We start from the raw sequence: 23654 nt of genomic DNA, 5'->3' as shown, positions 1-23654 counted from the left end.
AAAATAGTTTTTCTTTAAACTGTTGGAGTAATCATATCTCCTAAGAGTGAAATGAAGCTTTCGTCGGCTGCAATTTTAATGAGTAACTAAAAATAGTCTTATATGTGTATCGAAAATATTAATCAATTATTTAAATATCAAAAAAACATAATTTAATAGCCGAAGGCGTGTCACAGATACGAATGTTTATTGGTTCTGAGCCTAAAAACGGACTCAGTTACATAAAGCGGAACAGTTCGTGGAATTTTAACAAAAACATGGATATCTTACATAATGCACGGGTTTATTAACAGTTTATCATAACTGGACGTGTTGAAATACACACTGTCTTATTTTTATTTTTCCTTATACAATTTGATTACTTGATACTATGATTTGATTGCTCCTAGCTGAATAGTTTTATGCAACATAGGGCATCGCACGAATCAACATGTAATTTTTCTTGCAAATAAAATACTAGTCTATGTTAAATTAGTATTCAAATTGTGAAAGAATTTAAAGATCGGTCGAAAACTTTTTGACCCAATTCGTTGACAAACATACTTACATACAAATCATTCCTTTTTTAATATTAGTATAGAAGTATATGTAGATGGACGAAAATGTAGCAGGTATATGATACTCATACTGTATTTTTTATTAAAGCTATGCACATTAAAAATTAATAAAACAAGCAACTATTATTATAAATTATAATTTCAAAAAAAGTTTCGTTTCATTTAAACCGAGAGGAAAATCATGAACTGATGCGCGCACCATCGTTCTTTTAATTTTATTTCGTCGTTCTTGTTCGTTTTAATAAAATCACCGTGGGAGTGTAAGTTTGAAGCATGAAATCGATGTTTTTAATAAACTAATTATATATTATTGTGCATTGATTACTTTGTATTCAACCACAATAATGCTGTACGTGAATTCAGAAAGTGTTTCGGTAGTTGGTTAGATAGTTTATTTTCACACCAAAAATTCTTATACTGCTGATTATTTAGGTATGACCGGAGCTTTAAAAACTGCACATTCTTATTATTTTTGTTATAGAATTTATATATAGGTAGGTATTTTGTATTCAGATACCGATTATGTTATAATTGAATAACAGTAACAATTACTAAAGTATCATAAAATGGGATCGTATAAAATCTTGATATCATTATAGACTAACTAAAGTCATTGGTGTCTTTTAACTCTAAAGACAGCAATTCCACACTAACATAGTAATTCAATTAAAATATATTACAAGAACGTATTATTTATAATATTAACTTATGAGGTAAATGCAATCTAAAAGTTTAACCACAAACAACGCCATTATCATAATTCGTAACTATCGTTGTCAATTCACGTTTATTAATATTAATTTGAGCCCTTGCGGAATGTGATGATGACACTTAGACACTTATAAGCTAAAGAAATAGCACTGCCTTTTTGCATCCTCCTTCAAATGCCAGCGTATAAGTAGCTTTACTATAATCAATTTATTGATGATAGTGTAATTTCACAACAAACATTTATCAACATCAGTTTTTACCCGAATGCACATCGCAATAGAAGGTTATGTGTTTAAAAGTCCAAAATCAAAATCAAAAATCAAATCATTTATTCATTTAGGTCAAATATTGACACTTATGATAGTCGTTACAATTACTGAATCTACCACTAGCTCGGAAAGGGGGTAGAGCCTTATGAGAAGAGCTAGCGAGAAACTCACGGCCACTCTTTTCAATCGCCAAAAAGTTTTACAATGTGGTTGATACAATAATTGATCATGCGAGGAGCTGCCAACAATCAGCGATATAGACTAAACGTCAATTAAGTTAAATGAACATAGCTAGGTCCAAGTATGTATGTACCTTTCTGACTCTAGAGACTAAACACGTGAGTCGATTTTGATGATTCTTACGTCAATCGATTTTTTCTGTACATTATTATGTCCACAAAGGCTCATAAAGATGAAGATAGCACTGAGCATAAACGACAGAGGTTATAGTAACGTAACCCACGCAGGCATTGCCCAATTTGCGGATGGCTAGCGAATAAGGCCACCGATGCAATGTGAATGCTGTCGAGCTGCAAAGTTTTGCAACACTTTATTGAGGATACATGACAAGGATGTGGGGAAAGCCCCATACTGAGTGTCCGGCTCTCTTACCTTTGATTACAAGTGGAATGTCCGCCAAATAGATTTGGAAATATTTAAATATACGGTGCTACGATGGATGACCAGCAATCTTTCTTGCCATGATGATCATTGGCCTATCCAGTTACAACATACAGGTTATATGAAACTCACATTTTGGTGATTGCAGACATCATAATAATATCTGCCTACATATTTGTATGATATATGTGAGAACAGAGATTGATGGCCGCAGTTTGATGTTGCGGTTTACCATCGATATTACCCTATTGTGGTCTATGTTGCTTCATAAATCTTGTCACGATTTTTATTATTATGGTTACCTTCAACCATATTAAAAGTTCTTTAATAATTTAGTCAAGAATCTTGCACAAAAACTCGAATACATAAAGCGTAAAAAATGAAAAAGAATCATATAATAAATTGAGGAAAAAGTGTTGCATATTATTATATCAATGTTTATAGTAGACAGCTGTTATCGAATATTACGTAAAAATGACTCATTGAATAATAAAGTTTGGACTAAAAACTCGCATAAAAATTAGAATTAAGTAGGTAACCGTAATGTTATCAAGATTCAAGAAACACGGAACACGGAACTGATTACTGAATTTATCATAGTGATAGACTATTGTTTTTTGATACTAATAAATTTATTAGTACTTTTTATTTAACAAAAGAAAGAATGTTCCTTTCTTACAAAAATCGACATTTAATTGCTACTCTGTTAGCATATAATATTAACTTAGTTATAGAAGATATAACACAGCCTAGGTTTAAGGACGGAACAGTATTGTCTAGTCGTTTTACTAACAATACTGTGATTAATATTATTGATAATTTAGTTTGTAAGGACACAGTTACGCATAATGTAACAAAGAACAACAATAATTTAAACGCTTAAGCAAGACAACGGATAAACAGGCAGGTTTTCTGAACGTAGTACACCAAAATATACAAGGTTTATCCGGCAAAGAATTAGAGATAGAATTATTTTTGAAAAAACATGACACACACGTATTTTGTGTCACGGAACATTGGTTGCTGTCGCACCAATTAATATTAAATAATCAATATTATTCCATGATAAGTGCATTCAGTAGGAAGAAGGCTATACATGGAGGGTCAATGATTTTAGTTAGCAACAATTTAAAATGCAAAGAACGTAAGGATATAGTTAGCTTGTCAGTAGAACGTACTGCCGAAGTATCTTGTGTAGAACTCGAGCAGCATATTATAGCATGTATATACCGTCCACCAATGAGTGACTTCAGTTTGTTTGAAGCGATAGTGGAAGATATATTAAAGCGTTTGAGTGTTAGTAACAAGTATGTGGTTGTCTGTGGTGATTTTAATGTAAACATATTGGAGCAGTCCAACACTACCACCAGACTGATTTCTCTCTTTAAATCATTTAATCTTAAACATCTCTTTAATAATCCAACTAGAATTACCGAACATTCGGCCACATGCTTGGACAATATGTTTAGCAACTGCGTATGTCTAGACAGGGTCATAGTCAACGATTTAACGTCAGACCACTGTGGGCTGAACGCCGTCTTCTCTAGGAAGAACGTTATCAAATCTAACACGATAACTTTTAGACCTATTACCCACAACCGCTTGGCATTATTTAATCAAGAGGTAGCCGCCAAGATTTCCAACATTAATATTACTCAGGATGACCCAGAGGTTCTCTATAAATCCTTGTTTAATGTTATTGAGTCTGAATTTAATACGGTTTTTAAGGAAAAAACTATTACAAAGGAAAATACAAAGCTGAAATTCTGCGATTGGGCGACCGTAGGAATTTACAAAAGTAGAGCTAGGATGTATGAGCTGTATGCCATGAAACAATATAATTTCAATCCAGGTTTTCTTGAATATGTTAGGAATTACTCTAAAATCTTTAAAAAATCTTGTGCCGCTGCTAAGTCTTTGTACTTAAGCAACAAGATCAAAAATTCCAACAATAAAATAAAAACAACTTGGAATATTATCAACAATGAAACAGGAAGATCGTCACCACCTGATCACGACTTCGAATTAAATGTTAACAATCGGGTTATTACAGATAGCCTAGGCGTAGCTCAAACATTTAACAATTATTTTTCTGACATACCAGTCATTACGACTAGTTCCTTAAATTCCTCAACCGCTAAAGCAGGATCATTACTTAGGAGCAATGTGGGTCAGTGCAATGTCTCATTTTATTTTAAGCATATAAACCCCTCTGACATAATCAGAGTATTCAAGTCGCTTAATTCAAAAAATACAGCGGACTTGTGGGGAATTTCTGTAAAGTTACTTGAGAGTATTATCGCTGAGATAGCGCCTCATTTAGCTGCAACTTTTAATCGATGTGTAGATGTAGGTGTGTTTCCTAATTTAATGAAGCACAGTAAGATAATTCCCTTGTTTAAAAACGGATGCAAAAGTGAGCCCAGTAACTTTAGGCCAATATCCATCTTGCCTGCTCTCAGTAAAATATTTGAAAGGGCTATATTAGAGCAATTAGAGAGCCATTTCAGTTTGTATAATTTACTCCACAGCAAACAGTTTGGCTTTACAAAGGGTCGATCTACCATCGATGCAGGGGTCACACTTATTAGGCATATTTTCGATGCTTGGGAAGCGTCGCAGGATGCTATTGGGGTATTCTGCGATCTCTCCAAAGCGTTTGATTGTGTTGACCACAATACTCTTTTATATAAACTTAAATTCTATGGGATTGGGGATGTGGCACTTGACCTACTTGCATCCTACTTGTCTGAGAGAGTACAGTATACAGATATCAATGGGTCAAGATCCACTGGATCTGCAGTTAGTTTAGGGGTACCGCAGGGCTCTATCCTTGGTCCTTTTCTTTTTCTGGTATATATTAATGATTTGCCACATCAGGTGCAGGATCTGTGTGACATCGTACTATTTGCTGATGATACGTCGCTTATATTTAAAGTAGATCGTAAGAAAACTGATTTTGACGATGTAAATGGTGCTCTTACACAGGTTCTCGATTGGTTTACAGCCAACAATTTATTGTTAAATTCTAAGAAAACGAAATGCATTAGGTTTACCATGCCCAACGCTAGGAATCTAGGTACGAATGTAGTTCTAAATGGTGAGGTGTTAGACATGGTCAACTCCGCAACCTTCCTAGGTGTAGACTTAGATAATAAGCTTCAATGGGGCACCCAAATAACAAAGCTCGCGGGCAGGCTCAGCTCCGCAGCCTATGCGATAAGAAAGGTAAGACAGTTTGCGGGTGTAGATGCGGCAAGACTGGTTTACTTTGGTTATTTTCACAGCGTTTTGTCCTACGGTATTCTACTTTGGGGCCGAGCTGCTGATATAGACACAATCTTCGTTATTCAAAAAAGAGCAATTCGCGCTATTTACGGCTTAGGAGCGCGGGACTCTCTGCGGGAGGTATTTGGGAAAATAGGTATACTGACGGTGGCATCACAGTATATTTTTGCGAATTTGATGTTCGTCAAACAAAACATAAATTCGTTTACTAAGAATAGTGACATACATAACATTAATACCAGAAATAAGCACAAATTAGTAGGTCCCTGCAATAGATTGCAAAAAGTACACAACTCATTTGCAGGTCTTGGTGTTCGGTTGTACAACAAACTTCCCAGCAGTGTTTTGGATCTACCCCAACAAAAATTCAAATTAGTTGTTAAAGATCATCTTATTAAAAGGGGTTATTATAAGATCGACGATTATATAATGGACAAGAAATCATGGGATTAGTTGCGCGTTCTACACAAATCAAGATTAACTATCTATATATGTATATATTCATCTTTGCATTGTATAAATATTAATCAGTAGTATTTTAACTCTGTAACAGAGAGGTATCACACGAGCCTCAGTGGCACTCGTTTTCTTTTCTTGATAGATATGGTGGGCTCCCACATGCCAAGGTTCGTCATGCTCACTAAAATGTCATTGCTTGCGGCGGCGTCGTGTGCCGGGTCACCCCCTTCCCTCTAATATGTGCGAAGGGGGTGATGGCTGGTCCATGCGTCATACTCGTGAACGGGTGCTGCTTGGGGTGACTGGTCGTCCTGGTTGTGGTGAATTTGCCAAATATATTTTTTTTTTAAGTAAATAAGTATTAATCGATATAATTCCTTGTGCCATAGTATGCTCTTGAGATGCCTCTTATGACTGCAATACTATCATGATCTAGGTAGATGCTCCCATGCTTCCAATACACTTGTTATGTTATTAGCACCTTTATATTGATTTAATTTATTTATATTATACCTATGTGTGTTCGGTAGTGTTGGTAGCAGCTCCTAACATCATCAAAAATTTATACCTAATAGAAAGATTGTTAAAATTTATTGGCGATTAAAAAGAGTGGCCTGGAGTTTCTTGCCAGCTCTTCTCATTTGCCCTACCTTCCGAACTGGCGGTAAATTCACTCTCTGTATCATTGACTATCATAAGTGTCAACATTTGACCTATATGAATAAATGATTTGATTTTGATTTTGATTTTGATTTTGATTACATGTGCGTTACCTCGCCGCTTCCAACCGCTTCGTTCAACTTTCAAGTGCACGTTCTTCAAGTGTCAAGTTTGACTTCTAAATAACATACTATTTGTTTGTTATGTAGGTTAGGAGTTCAACTTTGACCTATAGAATAGTCAGTGGAGACCGGTAGTGCCAATGGTCATAATCTTAGTGTCATTCGAATATGAGTACTTGAGGACAAATGTAAGTTCAGGGCGAAATATTGATCGAAAAGGCTAATCGGAATTAAATTGTACATCAAGGTGGTTCTCCGCAAGCTGTTCAGATTCGTATATTACTCGTTCATTAGTGAATACATATTCAATATTGAATGTATTCGTTCAGGTGAGTGTTGTATTACGAGCTGCTAACTAATGTACCGAATTTGGGCCAATGTAAGGAGTAAGTGTGGAAAACCGAGTATTTAAAAAACAGGCTCACTTGCTTCATAGCTTCATAGTGGTAAAGAAAAGAGCCTTTGGTCCGAATAGATGAATAATCACGAATGTCAACAGTCCGGGAACGGTTAAAGTAATTGCGCTTCTTCGTCACGCCTTACCGTATTAAAAATATTCCTAGTGTTACTACACAAATACTTCATAAGTTATCCTAAGTTGTTATATTGGGGCGCTATTTGATGAGCGCTACTATGGATGTTCTACAAATTAGGCAGCGGTCTATGAATATACCATAATAAAAATAAATAAATATTTTTTTCGGTATAGTATCATTTAATCCATGGAAAAGAAAGACTTCTTTTATAGTTTTTGCTTTTACTTGAACCGCGAGCGTGGGGTTTTTCTTTATTTGTCACGAAGAAGTAGAGTCCCTTCGCACTGAAAATAAAAAAAAGGATGATTAGCGTTCTTCTTGTATTGAACAGATCTCGTTATAATGGAAACGAATCCTCGATTGAAGTTATCTGTTGAGAATTGACCTCAATGTAGAAGTACTTTAGACGTGAACAAAATTAAATATGCATTTCATATGAGTATAACACTTGCATGCATAATACACTTAAAAATACCTTGAGTTAAAATGGTGACTCTTAATTCGGTAGTTCAAGCTCCCTGAGGTCATTGAACTGACCTCTCACTTGCAAAAAGGGTGTGACAAGAGCACTCTTGCAAATGTTTGTGTGAAGCGGAAAAATGTGCATCAACTACAATACAATTTATTTTAAAGACAATGAAATCTTAATGACAAAATATGTGATACTGTATTATTTTGATAACCATCTTTTGTACCATATTTTCTGCGAATAAAAATAATTTGAATTTGTATTTGAACCTGCCAAGAATGTTTATTACTTAGAGTAATAATTATTACTGTGTAGTGTCTCATAGTAAGTTGACATTATTAGAAGGAAGTAAGTTCTGAATAAAAGGAAACCGCTTCTCAGTGAAAGTGTGGAAGTGTTTCGGTACCTGCACTTGATCACAGAACGGGTAAATTGCTGAGAATTGCTCGCTATTAATAGTTACATAAAAATAGGTTTTAGCAAACACTAGCAACGCCTAGCAACTTGTTTACTGATAAGTGTTTTTTTATGACTTTTTACTTTTACTCGCTATTAAAGATAAATAGCAAGCTGAGACTGTTCATAAACTTGAATAATCTTGAAATTCTTACAATATTTGTTTTTGAATCCATCGGTCATTGACCTCTCTTAGGTTGGTTCTTGAACAGGCACATGCAAGGCAGCTATGAAAACCTTGCCACGTCAGCCTATAGCTACTGTCTTCACATGTAACTTTTGTAGAATTTGGTAGGTACAGCTTTAAAATATGATTCACCATCACACTTTCAATCGTGCTTCTTTGTATGAAAATATCAATTTAATTATTGTAATTTGTCAACAAACAATACGCAGTGTTTGTACTACGAAAATATAAATATGCAGCAGTCATTTAAAAATTTCCGTTAGTAAAAATGCTCATATGTTTTCGACGCTGATCGTACGTAAACCTCGCTCGTCTCTCATACAAATATAGCTTAACTAAAATAGTTGTAGTTAACACTCACTCCCTCGGGACATGTTCTCCTACTAATACTTCGTCACTGGCAAACATCTCGCACCAGCCGATCATGTATGTGATCCATGAGTAACACTTGGTCGCGTAAAAGCCTGTGTCTGTTGTGATTGACTCTGCGAAGTATATCGGCGCTCTATCGTGGTTGCAGCTGGAAAGGCCTGTGGTCACAAGATAATTGACTATATGTAATTTTATTCATTCATTGAATAATTAAATAATAGTACAAGACAGACAAGTTTGAAAGGAAAGTGGGGAGGCCTTTGCCCAGCAGTGGGACACTTAAAGGGCTAACAAAAAAAACATTGAATAATTTGGTTTAGTCTAAAAAATATAGCCAGAAGGTTGCTAAAAGCTGTGGTGGAAGGAAAGTGAGTCCAAAGATATTTGATTTATGTGTGCTAAGGTAAGGTATAATAAGACTTGTTTGGGAGGAGACCCTTGACCAGCAGTGGGACAGTCACGGGTTAAAAAAATTACGTAACAAACCTCTGGATTATCATACGTTACAAATTCTCAGCTATTTCATACGTGGTTTCAATTTGGGACCATTGCATTTGTTAGGCTTGAAATTAATTATTTTAATAAAGATCGCCTTAAATTGTCTTCCACTAAGAAAAATCCACTTACTTTTGTCTTTAGTCTTCCTACAGCCGGGTTGAGTGATGCCTCCGTTCGCATAGAAGTCGACATCACCACAAGCTTCCAACTTCCCCTTCTCTAAGGCGTTGGTGTGCAATACATCGACGAATAATGCGTCATCCTTGTCTACTTTCTTAGTGTTATCTGTTGTCACGAAGAGCGGCATTGCAGGATCTAACGCTGGAAAAAAAGAAATCCAGAAAATTAATATTTTTATTAAAATTATTATTATTAAATTACTTATTTTTATTTGGTACTTTCAAGTCAGTCACTACCGCTTGCATTAGTTTGGGAAATCGCACAATTTCTGTAGCATAATATGCCAAACTTATGATATAGGTTACTAGTGAATCCTCGTAGTAGTCAAATAATACAGGCTTCAAAATGAGGAATGGAGTATTCGTTTCATACCTTTTCTTTAGTTACAAAGTGCTCTGAAATTATCGATAGGCGCTTTCTTGCACCGTCCAGTTACCTACATTATAACATTGTTGCATTCATCGTTTGTAACATGAGAGCGTAAGAATACAAACTCGTAGGCGCAAAAAACCCTCTTGCGTGATATTTACATAACCAGCGCAATGTATATTTAATATGAGTCTGACTAAATCTAGACGTGTTAATCGACTAACTATTGCAGAGTTACAAGTGTGATGTAAGTCGGTAAGTATTACAGACGTATAATAAAAATAAATAATATCCTCCTGATCGATATTGAGGTAGTTAGCCTATTACACGGAAGTTAATTTTTGTTGCAAAATTGGGGTATTTCTCGGGTATGTGTAGTACAATCATAATATCCTGTTGGATGAAAGACTGGCCAGCGGAGGGGCACAAAATTGACAGCTCTACATGTTGTCAGAGGCACAAAGGTTAATGACCTTCTTCCACATTTCAGGCAATGATCGACAGTTTATTAGGAAAAAATCTGGAGTAATGTTTGACGGATCCAGATTGAATTTCACTAAGCAACGGAAAACCAAAATAGAAAAGCACATGTCAAACTATGCTTACCACTAATCCTAGGTAATTTCCCGCAAGTGATGTAGTTGCCGATATACCCAGCTGTTTGTCCGCCGAGACTGAAGCCGATGACGTGGAACGACGCCAGGGCGAAGTGGTACGTATTGACAAGTTCATCTATCAGCTGTGCGGTACATTTGCCCACCAGTTCCGTGTTACGAGCCGCTTCTATGTAACAAGGCTCCCGTGCTATCGGGTTGTAGTCCACCGATATAATGTTGTAGTCGCAACACTCTAAGTATGCTGCAAGTATTAGGAAGTTATAATAATTGTGATACTGGTTTATGAAATTAATTGCACCAAAGAGAGAATGAGCATCATGCAGGAATAGCATTCTAATGAAGTTATTTATCAGTTCAGGACTCAAAGTCGACTTCACGTTAGTTGTAAATTAAAAAACTTAGTTTCAATTCACCATAAGTGCACCAAGTCTGGAACCAACTTTGGGTATGCTTTTCGGGAAATGCTTTCATCCATACTAATATTATAAATGCGAAAGTAACTCTGTTTGTCTGTCTGTTACTCAATCACGCCTCAACTACTAAACCAATTTGCATGAAACTTGGTATGGAGATATTTTGATACCCGAGAAAGGACATAGGCTACTTTTTACCCCGGGAAGTGACGCATTCCCAAGAAAAAATGGCGGACTAAGTCGCGGGTAAAAGCTAGTAGCTTATAAACAGCATCTTATCTTCGGACAGAAGAACTATTGCTAGCGTATTTTTTTCTTACCTGGTCTGATTTCATCGTTTGGTGCAAAGTCCTTGTGGCCCGTGTACCCGTGTATAAGTATCTTAACCGGCGCCTTTTCTACCCACGGAGCGTTTTTAATAGATTGCGGATTACTGACTGTTATCTGATGGGGTTTGTTGCTGTTTGCCCTGAAAGATTTGTAAACATAGAAACAATTAACCTGTAATAAGAGTAAATCTGAAAAACGTTGGATGAGCCTCCCAAAGTACTGGTCGACAGTGCTGCGGACCAATACGAAAATAATGAGACGAACAAAACTTGTACTGGAGAAACTGGCATTTGCCAACTCATAACAGAAGTGCAACGTAAAGGAAATCGTTTGCCCTATAATAACTACAATGAGGTCAAAAAAATATATAATAAAAAGTGAACGAAAAAGGATTTTTGGTTTTTTCCTCACCTTGTATACAACCAAAATGTTATATTTTTGTTAGGACATTCCATTGGTGGTTCCACGCATTCATCCGCAGTAATTATTGATATTTCACCTAGAGGAAATGTGATAAGATATATTTGCGTAGAAAAAAACTAGAACACTTTTAATCATGTGTGCTATCGGCTAATTAAACATTTTCTTCATATAGGTAAGTAATAAAGTTTCCAGACAATATTTGTAATAGATATCGCATTTATTGCTTGGGCAACATGTAATTAAAGTAAGCACTTAATTAATTCTTTACTGAAATATATTTTATTGGCGGTTTTAAAGATATTGTTTTACCTTCAGAAACACTATTGTTCATAAATTACTTAATTCTTTTTTTTTATTTTTAGCAAGCAAGTTTTTTCTAAGCTGTTTACGTGCTTTAATATAAATCTTAATCCATTTGAATTGTTATTGATAGAGGTTTAACAATTTAGTTTATTGATTTAATTATTCAACATCAATATCGTAAAAAATATATTTTGCAGGATTTGAAACTTTAATGTTCTAAATTATCACAACTGGTTATCTATACGAGGCACGACGTCTTCATAAAATGTTGTATTTTCTGTTGAACTAAATCAAAATCAATTATTTTTGTTATAAGAAATAAAAAGGTATCCTAATAATTGTTCGAAATATTTAAGTTATTTAATAATACTCACATACATAACAGAACAAAAACAAAATAATAAAAAACATTATCACGATATCATAAGCGTTCGGTAGCTAGAGGGCGGAGTTAACTGGCACATTAATATAAAAATTATAGAGCGCCTTTACTGTGCCGCAACTTCACGAATAACCCACAAAAACAGCTGACTAGAATAGAAAATATACTAGAGGATATTCCCCTAACAAATGTTTGTCTATGCATCCACGAGGTGCCACTAGAAGACTGGTAAAGTTTCTCGTATTGTGCCGGCTTATCGCTCAGCTAATATCTCTTTATTTACTGACAGTACTAAGGTATTAACGATACGAAGACAATTTATAGTTTTTATTACAGTTTGTTTACAACCCGACAAAAAGCAACATCAAAATGTGCGACTGACTTTTTCATACTCGGCTCCCATTGAGAATTCTAATGATAATTAAAATGCTAATATGTGACGTCACGATCAAAGAAACGTCTTTCTGTGATTTAAATCATCGAAGTTGATTGAACTCGGACTGTATTTTAGCAGTGATTGATGATGATTTTAGTCACATAGTATTGAACTTTGATATCAAACTAAATAAAATGAAATCGAAATCTTTCTTTAGCTTGAAGTATTTTACCAAGATCGCATTTTAATTTGCAGAAAGATTTGCTTTGGTTTTATGAGCAAAAATATTAGTTTGGGGAAAAAGTCTTTTCGCATTATGGTATTCGCATATATATTTTAGCATTATCGCATTATATATTTTATTACAAGTTCATACGAACTTGTAATAAAATCTCTTTGGCTTCAAGAATCACAAATGAGTACACGGTTCATTAGGTTTCTTTCAGTGAGCTCGTGAGGTACCCAAATATCGAGCGTTTTTGTGTAGAGAAAAGATTTACATAAAAGTTCATACATACTATAGTGCGAAAAGACTTTTTACCCGACCTAATATTACAAAATTGGTATGATGTGTAGAAACGTCACTCAATTTTAATAGGCACTCAAAAGTGTTTCTTTCTCTACAGTACGTTTAGAAATGACAAAGACAGCATGAGACTTGAGAGCACCGAAATCTGAGAGGCGTTTCAGTGCTCGATTGTTAATTTTATTGATGCTTAGAATGATGCGAAGACTTTTCCTGCAGTCAATACAAGATTATAGATTGAGAGTCACCTTATCAAAGATCTAACGATAACGTTTTCAATTACTACGGTGGTTTGTGTGCAGATGTGAATAATTAAATTTAACCCACCTCTGTTATTGGGAAATTGACAATCAATATTGTCAATTACAAGCCAAAGAGCTGTTGATTTTATCAATTTAAATAAGTTTTAATAGAAGCATGGCTGCTAATCAAATTATTTCTATAAAATATTCTGGAACCTAAATTAGAAAACCATCGCACACGTTAATTGTATGTTCATGTTGTATTCAGTAAAACAGAATCAAGAATTGTTAAACTTCGGAAAATGAACGGCTTGAATTAATTTGTCACTAGGTTGATCATGAAGTTAGTCAGAGAACAGCTAAGACCGACCAAATACTAATAATACTGGGACCCAGAAACACCTTTTTAAAATGTTGAACTTCACTGCAGTTGCCTAACAGGCCTCTGTCAGATTTTAATAAGAGGTTTTTTTGAAACTAGACTGAACCATACAAATGACATTAAAAAAATAGTCTTAGTAGTAAGTTTTTAATGAAACTACTTCGTTTTCTACCTCTATTAGGCGTAACAACCGCTCATTAGTGTTGTTGTTCCAAATTGTTATGTAAATGACATTGAAATTGTCGTAAGGGAACACGAGTGCTTATCATCTTATCATCGTTTTGTGAATTTTACCGGGCCTGCCTACTATTTAAGTAATTACCGTACGAAAACGATAATAAAATAAGGGCATTACTTCTGGTTTTAACGTTTATTCTGTATCCGGAACCATAAACTAGGTATGTTACCTTTATTGTCACACTATATTGTCAATCCTCTAATTAAGATAGCAAATTAAAATAATTGTATCATTGAAATTTCGCATACTGCGTAAAGTGCGTATGAATTTGAGTTCTTGAGACTTGTTTTATTGCACAGTTAGTCGGATTATAGGCTTTGTACGGCGCTTCAAAACAAGTAATGTATGCAAAATGTACCATTATAAAAATAACATGGCTTTGAATTAAAATGGCATAGCGTTTTCATTAATCTACTCATTTTATAGAAATGGTTTTAATAGCCAATGGTTTTTACTAGTTTATATCAGTACCTTGTATACCAGTATTATAATACTGGTATACAAGGTAATCATGTTTTGATTATGATTTTAAGTGTGTTAAATGTGACAAAGGATATTGAAATAAAAAGAAAAGTCGGTTTAAATTATATTTTATTTATGAAATCAGTCAGTTATTTAAAATTATTTAAAGTCATTTGGCACTTCACTAAATAATATGGCGATATAATCGATAACAGGTAGGAATGCTCTGAGTGCTCTCATCTCCGTCTGACATGGACTGGCAATGAAAATTTAAATATGAGAATAAATTGTACAAATAAACATTATCACATGGATTCCGTTCCACTAAATAAGCGTATTTATATACTATTTACATAAGACGGTCCAGTACAGAAGCTTTATACCTTCTAGTCAAACAATCAGAGCCCTTTAAATTTCGTGTTACAATTTGAACTAACAAAACATAATTCGTTGTCACAATATTTACACAAAACATTATTTTCGAAACATTATATTTACAACTTTATACACAATGAGGTTTCTTTTTTGTTGTACCAATTATTTGTAACATTATTATTATTTGTATATTAAAATGCGTGACAGACTGACAGTGCCACCTGCCACGTAAAATTTACGCCACGCGGGGACCCATCGAACGTCAAGCATTCTCCATAACGGTTGACATTCGATCATAGGTCCTACCGAATCATTAAGGTGATGTGAAGACACTTAATTTTCAAAGAATATAGACACAATTATTACTCATCTTATAATGAAATCATATAAACAATATATGGCAAGAAAATAGAGAGACCTTGATACAAGATCGCAACAATTTTTTTACAAAACCTTATCAACTAAGTTTATTTGTATTTACAATCTTATCCTAGACTATAATATTAGACGTATTCTTCCGAAGGCTTCGGCGTACCATTCTGCAGTCTAAGTGAGGAAGATATTCGTCCGTTTACTGAGTCAGGTAATTCTGCTATGTCTTTGAATACATCTATCATACTCTCAAAATTTGGACCCCAGTTGAATAAGTCGAGTGGTGCTGGTCCCCACCCGAGTGCTGCTGATGCCGGAGAACCGTTTGCTTGTCTGTATAGAGCTGAGCTTACGTGGGGAGCTAAATCATCATCAGATGCGACTAGAGTACTCAAAGAACCACGAAAAGAGGAGTCAAAACTCTCGTACGGTGGTGGCAATATAGGCTTTTTAGGATTACTTCCACTACTAACATTTTGTCTTCTAACATCTTCTAATTTATCTGCATTGATACTATTGTTATCATATTCAATTTCGGAGCAAGTAAAGCTGTCATTTCCACTTTCATCGTCCGAACCTGTAGAGCTCCTGTTATCGTCTGGTGGAGAATGATGTCTGTGCGACATGTGATGGCCGACTCCTCCTCCCCGTGGCGCTTCACTTGAACTTGACACTGCATCCAATGTAGACACTAAACTAGAGGTCCGTTGCCTTGCATTCATTCTTTCTATTTCTTCTGCAGTTAATCCTACAGCACCTGATCCGACAGAAACTACCTGCGGAACCTGTGGTGGAGCACTTGGAGTTTTCCTCCCTGCCGAAGAGCTCTGTCCACTGAGTTGTGACATAACTGGACTATTTAAGCTCCTTTCACTGTTACTATGGAGTGCATCCTTACCAACACCGCCAGAACTAGATGTGGTGGCTAATAAAGCGCTTTGTAAAGGCTTTCCGGAAATGTCGTGAAGAGTTAATATTCGGGGTTGTTGACTTAGTTCACTACTTGGTGATAATCGTGCAAGTGGAGTAGTTTGATGTTGTCTCGGCTGCGGCGGCGGTTGTGCAGCTTGTGGTACTCTTGACGGATATCCACTCGGATGATGCGGCGAATGCCTGTGCTGCGGCGTTTGATGTTTGTGATGGTAGCCCGCTATAGGCGGTGGCGTAGCTTTGTACTTTCTAACTCCCGCTGCTTCTCTAAACCCTTTATAGTGATAAACGATATCTATGTCAGAGGGCGCGATAGAACTGGCATTTTCTAGATCATAATGTTCGGGAACTTCTGAGTTTAGGTCTATTCCACTGGGATGATCGTGCGTGTGATGTGAAGTATTCGTGGACGGAGGCGGAGGTGGATGGTGGTCTTCTCTAAGAGCTGGACTTTTGCCAACAACTTCGCGTTCAATGATATCAGGGCGTTGAGGCCTTGGTGGATCGATATTCATGATTTCTCTGTCTTTGTATTTCTTTGATAACAACTCAGGGCCAACGATGTGACCCACATTTCGTGTTATATCCGCATTTTCAGACATGTAACTATTGAGGCTCGTGTCATTGTTATGAAGGTTCCGGTTCATTATACTATCGTTTGTGCCTGCGATTAAATTCGGTGCGTTCAACATAGCAGGGCCTCCGTTTTGCTTAGAATGTACCATGTTACTTTTGTTCGCAGATCCATTACCTTTTTCTTTCTTTTGTTTCCTAAGTCGATAAAAGATAATGGAAACTGAGATCGCAACCAACAAGATCACAAAGAATACTATGACAAGAGTTATGCCGATACGCAACGGGTGATTCTGAGCAGCTCCGACTCCGAAAGCGCTATGACAACCGTTTACAATCTTTCCTCGATAAACCGTTTCTCGGAAAATGCTTCCATTTCCGCTGAAGGGCTGGATTTCGCTGTTGATAGAAAAGTTTGCCAAACATCCCTCGAATTTATTTAGGCTTGATGTTGTTACCCATTCAGTTTTCACACCTCCCAATGATATAATTGTTAGGTAGGGATCGAGAAAATCATGCACGCCAGCTGCATCAAGCTCTTCGCCAACGTTCTCACTATCGACGAGCAGACGTATGCTTCTGCCAACTGAAACTAGTGTGATGTTATGCCAAGTACCATCAGACACATCGGCTTGTTCAGTTTGGCTCATGTTCACAACTGTGTTTTGTTTTGATGTGTAGATCACTTTACCTTCAATTAATTCAATCAGTGTGTAATATTTGTCCGTCGCTGAGTAAAATAAGACACCGTCTTTTCTATGTGTTCTAAAGAAGAAAGACAGAATCTTTGCGGGGCTATTGACTTTTGGTATTACTTTGCCAGATGATTTGCTGTTTTTCTTCGACCATCTGGTATTTCCACCGTAAAATGTTTCAAGCAGTTGCATCCTCCGGTGTTTTTCTGATATCGTGTATGTAATGAAACCACTTTCAGCAACTGAAATGGACTGAAGTGAATGAGCGCAGTCCGGTGATACGACGTTACCCTCACACTTGCACAAATTAGCTCTCCATCTATCTAAGCACTGACCGGAGCCACAAATATCCTTTTTATAACAAGCACCTTTTTCAGAACGTTCACATTTTGGTTCTACACTTCGAGATCTAATAGGATTGGTGAGGTTCAGCATGCGACCGTTTATAGTAATGCTGTGCATGCAGCCAACGAAGTCATCAGAATGTATTTGTCCTGGACGTTCAAGAACTGGATCTGCTTTCTGTAGACCACCAATCAGCAAAGGTTCATTGTTGAAGTTTAAGGTCCTGGAAAAGGAAAATTGTTTACATTAGTCAAATAATATTCTACAACATAATTTAATCACTTAAGCGACATATAAATCTATTCATAATTTAGTCTGATTCTGAACAAATAAAAGTGTTACGTACCCTGCTTGTCCGGTGTCATCGTCATAACAAGAATCATCGCCAGGCTCGCATTCAGTGCAGACATCTCCGTGGTCGGTACATGATGCCACGCTCAATGATATTACTCTCCCATTCCTTGTCGCGGTGAGCTTGTACCAGTTACCATCAGCCAGATTTTTATTTGAATTTGTGATAGCCACAGAAGTTATTGATGTTCTTGCGCCTCCAAATGAAAATGATGGCTTTCCGCTCAGCAACTCTATTGCGATAAAATCTGACCTTCCACCCGTTTGCGCTCCGTAATTATACAACAACAGAGCATCGGGTTTCGTCGTGGCAAATATGATAGTTATGTCGTTAGTTGATGCGTCCAGTGATGGGAATTGCATGTACGATAGTTCACCGAAACCAAATGTTGTACTCTCGCAGTGAGTTCCGTAACGACCGTTAGTGCAGCTGCATTTATAGCCAGGTTTTAGGCTTATGCATATTCCTCCATGCATACAAGGATTAGGACGGCACGAGTCCACCAGAGCTTCGCAGTGATTACCGCGGTAGCCAGGGCGACATAGACAGAAGAATGAATTCCTATCTGCGCTCTCTTTGCAAGATCCTCCGTTTTTGCATGGGTTGCTACTGCATACATCGTCCCTTTCCAACTCACACGTTTTACCGTCACGGCGCGCTGGACATGTGCATGTGAAATCGTGACCTTGTTTTCGACATTGTCCGCCAAATCTACAAGGGTTAGGTGAGCAGGGATCTTGACGTTTTTCACAGTTGCTGCCGATGAAACCATCCGTACAGTGGCAAATATATTCATGTTTCACTGAGGGTGAAGACAAAATTAGGGAGGAGCTTTCAATTATTCTCGTATCTTCCAACACCCTGATTGAATCTGTACACTGACCACCATTTTGGCATTTTTGTGAGGCACATGGAAAGAAGGACACTACAATCTGTCGTTTTAGTAACTTAATTATCTGCATTTCCTTTGTTTTCAGGTGCTTTTCGGTGATTTCTCTTTTCCATATAGAGTTATTACCCTTTGTTGCTATCGTTAAATCTAAATGGCCGTCTACTTCATTGATGCTGTACAAATAAATACTTTCTCTGCTCTTAAGATCTTCTTTTAATATTTCTAGTAAGCTTCGATAGTAGTAAGTGAGGAAATCAGATGCCGTCATATTTAAAATTCGTAATGTAATAGACTGCTCTACAGTATTGTTGTCAAAAGAAAAGTATTCGACACTAATGGACGACACGACGTCTCTGTGAACGCCATCATTCCCGGATACGGAAAAGGAATATCCTTGTCCAGGTTTGACAGCGTTGGTGTAAAGATTACATCCTGTTCTAATGTTGAGTAGTGACAACGTATTTTCAGAAGTCGATTCTTTAATAATTTTGCATTTGTAGTCGCCCACGATATCAGGATCATTAGGCTTAACATTAGCAATTTTGCCTCGGGGGACCTTGTTGTTGAAAGCATAGACCACAATGTGCGCAGATCTAGGTGTTGGAGGATTGTCGTTTCTATCCAATACTTTTATCGATATTGTGTAATTCGATTTCATGACTGGATTGCCGCTGTCTTCTATTTGTATAACTACTTCCAAGTTAGGTGTTAGCTCTCGGTCGATCTTCTTAGTCGTCAAAAGCACTCCAGTGTGTCTGTGCACTTTGACATAGCTTTGATGTTTGCCTCCTACTATAGCATAGGAGAATGGTGCTCCGTTCGGTGGAAGATCGGGATCAGTAGCAGAGAGTGTAGTTATACTTGTATTTGGAGGTTCGTTTTCATAAACGGACCCTTGGAAGCTCGATATATCAAATATGGGGCCATTATCATTGATGTCAGTCAGAGATATTTTGACGGTAGTCGTACCAGTCTGTGGCGGAACTCCTGTATCAATAGCACCAACTATCAACGAATAAACTGGCAACGTTTCTCTGTCTAAATGCCGAGCTACTTCAATTTCACCGGTCTGAGGATCTATTTTGAAGTCTTGATTAGTATTTCCTCCAATTATAGAGAAACTGAATTGGTTATTTTGTGGGCGTACATCTTTGTCTACTGCTTGTACTTGAATTACTTCTTGACCGATCGCTGCACCTTCTGAAATAGTTGCCTCGTAGTAATGATGCAAGAATTCAGGTGGATCGTTACCGTCTTGAATCGATATAATAACTTGGGCTTCATCAGTGTCATTCCCGTGAATGCCACCAGAGTTTTTCGCCAAAACTGTCAATACAAATCTATTTTGTGTTTCACGATCCAAATAACGCGCTACTCGAATAACGCCTGTTTGTGAATTTATGCTAAAGCCCTTGTCATTACTAGATCCAACAAACAAGTAATAAATAATGCCATCATCTCCGTTGTCCTGGTCAGTAGCTTGAATAACGCCCACATTTGCTCCAACTTCCGCAGATTCTGACACGTCGAAGTGAAATACAGGCTGCTTGAATTTAGGGAAGTATTCATTCACACCTGTAATGTGAACTATTACTTTCGTAGTGTTTCTCATAATCGAGTCCGGGTTTTCAGCCCTGATTTCTAACACATACACGGTTTTCTCTTCGTAGTCAAACACTTCTTTAGAAAATATTTCTCCGGTATTGACATCTATGTGGAACAATGAAGCCATGTCGTTATTTATGAAATATTTAATGATAGCATTCTTTGGCGAGTCAATATCAACTGCTGTTACTTTGTATATGAAGCTGTTGACTGGTGAATTTTCTGGTAAATATGCAACGTATTGAGTTTGGTTGAACTGAGGAGCATTGTCGTTTATGTCTGTCAAAATAATTGTGAGGGTTGCGACGGCTTCTTTAGGTTTAAAACCAAGATCTTTAGCAGTGATATTCAGACGATACTCTTGAATGGTGTCGAAGTCAAGAGGTCGCAATATACTGATGTCACCTGATATTGGATGAATTTGGAATTCTTCGCCAGCGTTACCAGATGAGATCGAATAGCGTACAATGCCGTTAGGTCCTTCATCTTCGTCACTGGCTCTAACGGTCAGGATCGAGGATCCTACAGGTTCATTTTCGGGTACAATCACTTGATAACTGAGGGCTGTAAATCTGGGACTATAGAAGTTTTCACCAGTTACAACAAATATGACGGTTGTCTCGTCAGATTGTGGTGGGACACCTCTATCAACTGCTTTCACTTTAAGTTCGTAGAATTGTCCCATGTAATAAAACTGTTTGTTTACTACTATCCAGCCATTTCTCTTGTCGATACCGAGATATGCAGTTCCATTACCGCCGTGGATGTAATATTCTACTTCGGCATTTATACCGAAATCCATTGTATCTTCAGCAGTTAGCTTTATAATTCTTTCTCCTGGCAATGCGTCTTTTGGTACAGGCACAAACTTTTCATGAGATTTGAATTTAGGAGCATTGTTATTGGCATCTACGACGTTGATTGTCACTAAGCATTCAGAAGACATAGGAGGCTTCCCATTATCTGTGGCCACAACTATCACCGAATATGTATTTTCGGGCGATGAATTAATTAGTGTTCTCTTGTAATTCATCATGAATTTACTTAATATCTCGCCTGTCGCTGGGTCAATCGAAAACAGATCTGAGGGCTGTTGTAAAGAGTATGATATTATTGAGTTAGGACCCTGCTTGTCTCTATCTGTGGCAATAACTTGGCCAACAAAGCTGTTTTTCTTTTGTAATTCTGGGAAGTTAAAACTGTAGAATGAATATTCGAATTCTGGTGCATTATCGTTTTGATCTTGAATGGTGATAGTCAAAGGTGTTTCAGAACGCCAGGCCCCGTCAGTTGCTGCTACTTTTAGAATATACTCGTCTTGAAGTTCTCTATCCAATGGGCGAGCAACAGTAACGTTTCCAGTTATTGGATCAATCACAAACTTCTCTCCCGGATTTTCAACAAAACTATACGTAGCATTAGCATTAGGACCTGAGTCTAAATCTGAGCTAGTGACTCGTATCACAAAAGACCCGATTTCAGCATTTTCTGTTACATTGACACTAAAAAGTCTGGTGAATCTTGGTGGATTGTCATTCTTATCCAATACGGTTACAATTACCGTAGAAGTCCCCACTAGCTGCGGAACTCCATGATCCACAGCTTCAACGATTAGTTCATAGAATGGAATAGACTCACGATCCAATGCAATGTTTGTGTAAATTTCGCCATTTTCAGTGTCAATTCTAAAGGTTTCGTCGTAATCATCTACCAATTTGAATGATATTCTACCATTTTCATTTGAATCATCATCATGAGCTTCAACTTTAATCACTAATTGTGGTGGAGATTCTTCTTCAAGCACTGTTGCATTGTATAATACGCTATTTATTACTGGAGCGTTATCATTTGCATCGGTCACTTTGATTTCTATTTCTATAAACGATTTCAACGGTGGATTGTCGGAATCTCGTACTTCGAACCAGACTTCGTATAGAGGCATAGTTTCATAGTCAAGACCTTTACCAGTAATAAAAACTTCGCCACTCATCGGTTCTACTCTCAGTGCGTCTCCAACATTACCGCCTGCAATGCCGTACTGTAATAGTCCAGTTGGACCCTTTTTAGGAGATGTAGCAGATAATCTTGTTACTAAAACTCCTTCTGATGTATCTTCAGAAAAAGTAAAGGTTAATTTGTTTGTTACGGTGAATTTCGGAAAATTCTTTACAGATTTTGGTATCAGTATCAGTTCAGCAGTACTTTGTCTTGGTTCTACACCACTATCCATTGCTATTATCAATAAATTAAAAGTGGGTCCAGTTTTGTCCTTATACTTCATTAGATTGTCATTCGCCTTTATGACGCCAGTTTCCCGATTGATTGTGAACAGATTTTGATGCTCGCCTTTTAAATCATAAACGATTTTCTTGTTCAATCCAATATCATTGTCACTGGCTTTGACTCCGAATACGAAGTCTCCTTTGACGGTTCGATCAGAGATATGTGCTTCATAAACTGGATGGGCAAACGTTGGTGTGTTATCATTCTCATCTTCAACAATGATTGTGAGATTAGCAGTTGCTGTTCTAGGGTCAGTGGTTGATGAATCTTGCGCCATTATGATAAGATAGTAAACATCCCAGTCTTCTCTATCCAAAGTTGCGTTAGTTGTGATAACGCCAGATGAAGAGTCAATTTGAAATCTTTCAGACTTATCACCGAGAAGACTGTATCTAATCTTAGCATTGTTTCCAACATCTTTATCAGTAGCTTTTGGACTTAGGATGACTGTTCCCGGTAGTAAGTTTTCTTTTACATTTGTTCTGTAGCTCTGCCTTTCAAAGTCTGGACTGTTATCATTCACGTCTTGTACAACAATTTTGACTGTTCCTGATCCTGTCAGTGGAGGAGAGCCTGTAAAAAGCAAATTTTTTTTGTAAAAATGACTTAATGTTTAAAGTGGTGTATATTAAATGGTAACGATAAAATGTGTGTCGCAACAGCAAAGTTTGGGAATAAAGAGGTATAATTTTAAATAATATAAATCGTAACTGTCGTAACCAAACAATACATTGCAACAAAAGAACATCATAAAAAGTCGTTACAACAAACTCCAAAGAGATAA

The 23654-nt window shown here is 36.9% G+C and overlaps 2 protein-coding genes across 2 annotated transcripts in view; both read right to left on the bottom strand.

Annotated features, from left to right (window-relative positions):
• Window positions 1-7381: 7381 nt before the first annotated feature.
• LOC142975560 (pancreatic lipase-related protein 3-like) lies at window positions 7382-12480 on the bottom strand. The gene is made up of 7 exons (XM_076118493.1): window positions 12215-12480; window positions 11526-11613; window positions 11105-11253; window positions 10361-10612; window positions 9335-9526; window positions 8697-8865; window positions 7382-7507 (listed from the first exon to the last, which is right to left on the bottom strand). The coding sequence occupies exons 1-7, from the start codon at window positions 12249-12251 to the stop codon at window positions 7399-7401; spliced, it is 996 nt and encodes a 331-aa protein (XP_075974608.1). The 5' UTR covers window positions 12252-12480; the 3' UTR covers window positions 7382-7398.
• Window positions 12481-14560: 2080 nt separating this feature from the next.
• ft (cadherin-related tumor suppressor fat) overlaps window positions 14561-23654 on the bottom strand; it is a 101800-nt gene continuing 92706 nt past the window's right edge. The window contains exons 8-9 of the mRNA XM_076117910.1: window positions 18085-23443; window positions 14561-17961 (exon numbers count right to left, since the gene is read on the bottom strand). Coding sequence (XP_075974025.1) covers window positions 15327-17961; window positions 18085-23443 — 7994 coding nt within the window. The 3' untranslated portion in view covers window positions 14561-15326. The remainder of the gene's footprint in view (window positions 17962-18084; window positions 23444-23654) is intronic.

The sequence above is a fragment of the Anticarsia gemmatalis genome, chromosome 9 (assembly GCF_050436995.1).
Source record: "Anticarsia gemmatalis isolate Benzon Research Colony breed Stoneville strain chromosome 9, ilAntGemm2 primary, whole genome shotgun sequence".
Lineage (NCBI taxonomy): Eukaryota > Metazoa > Arthropoda > Insecta > Lepidoptera > Erebidae > Anticarsia > Anticarsia gemmatalis.
This window is presented reverse-complemented; position numbering and strand designations above follow the sequence as displayed.

What these genes read in the sequence shown, in the direction of transcription:
- LOC142975560 (XM_076118493.1), bottom strand. Translation starts at nt 12,251, where the DNA reads ATGTTTTTTATTATTTTGTTTTTGTTCTGTTATGTAT. An exon ending in TAGGAAGACTAAAGACAAAA is followed by an intron (nt 8,866 to 9,334) that starts GTAAGTGGATTT and finishes TTGTGACCACAG; the next exon opens with GCCTTTCCAGCTGCAACCAC. An exon ending in GGAGAACATGTCCCGAGGGA is followed by an intron (nt 7,508 to 8,696) that starts GTGAGTGTTAAC and finishes TTTTATTTTCAG; the next exon opens with TGCGAAGGGACTCTACTTCT.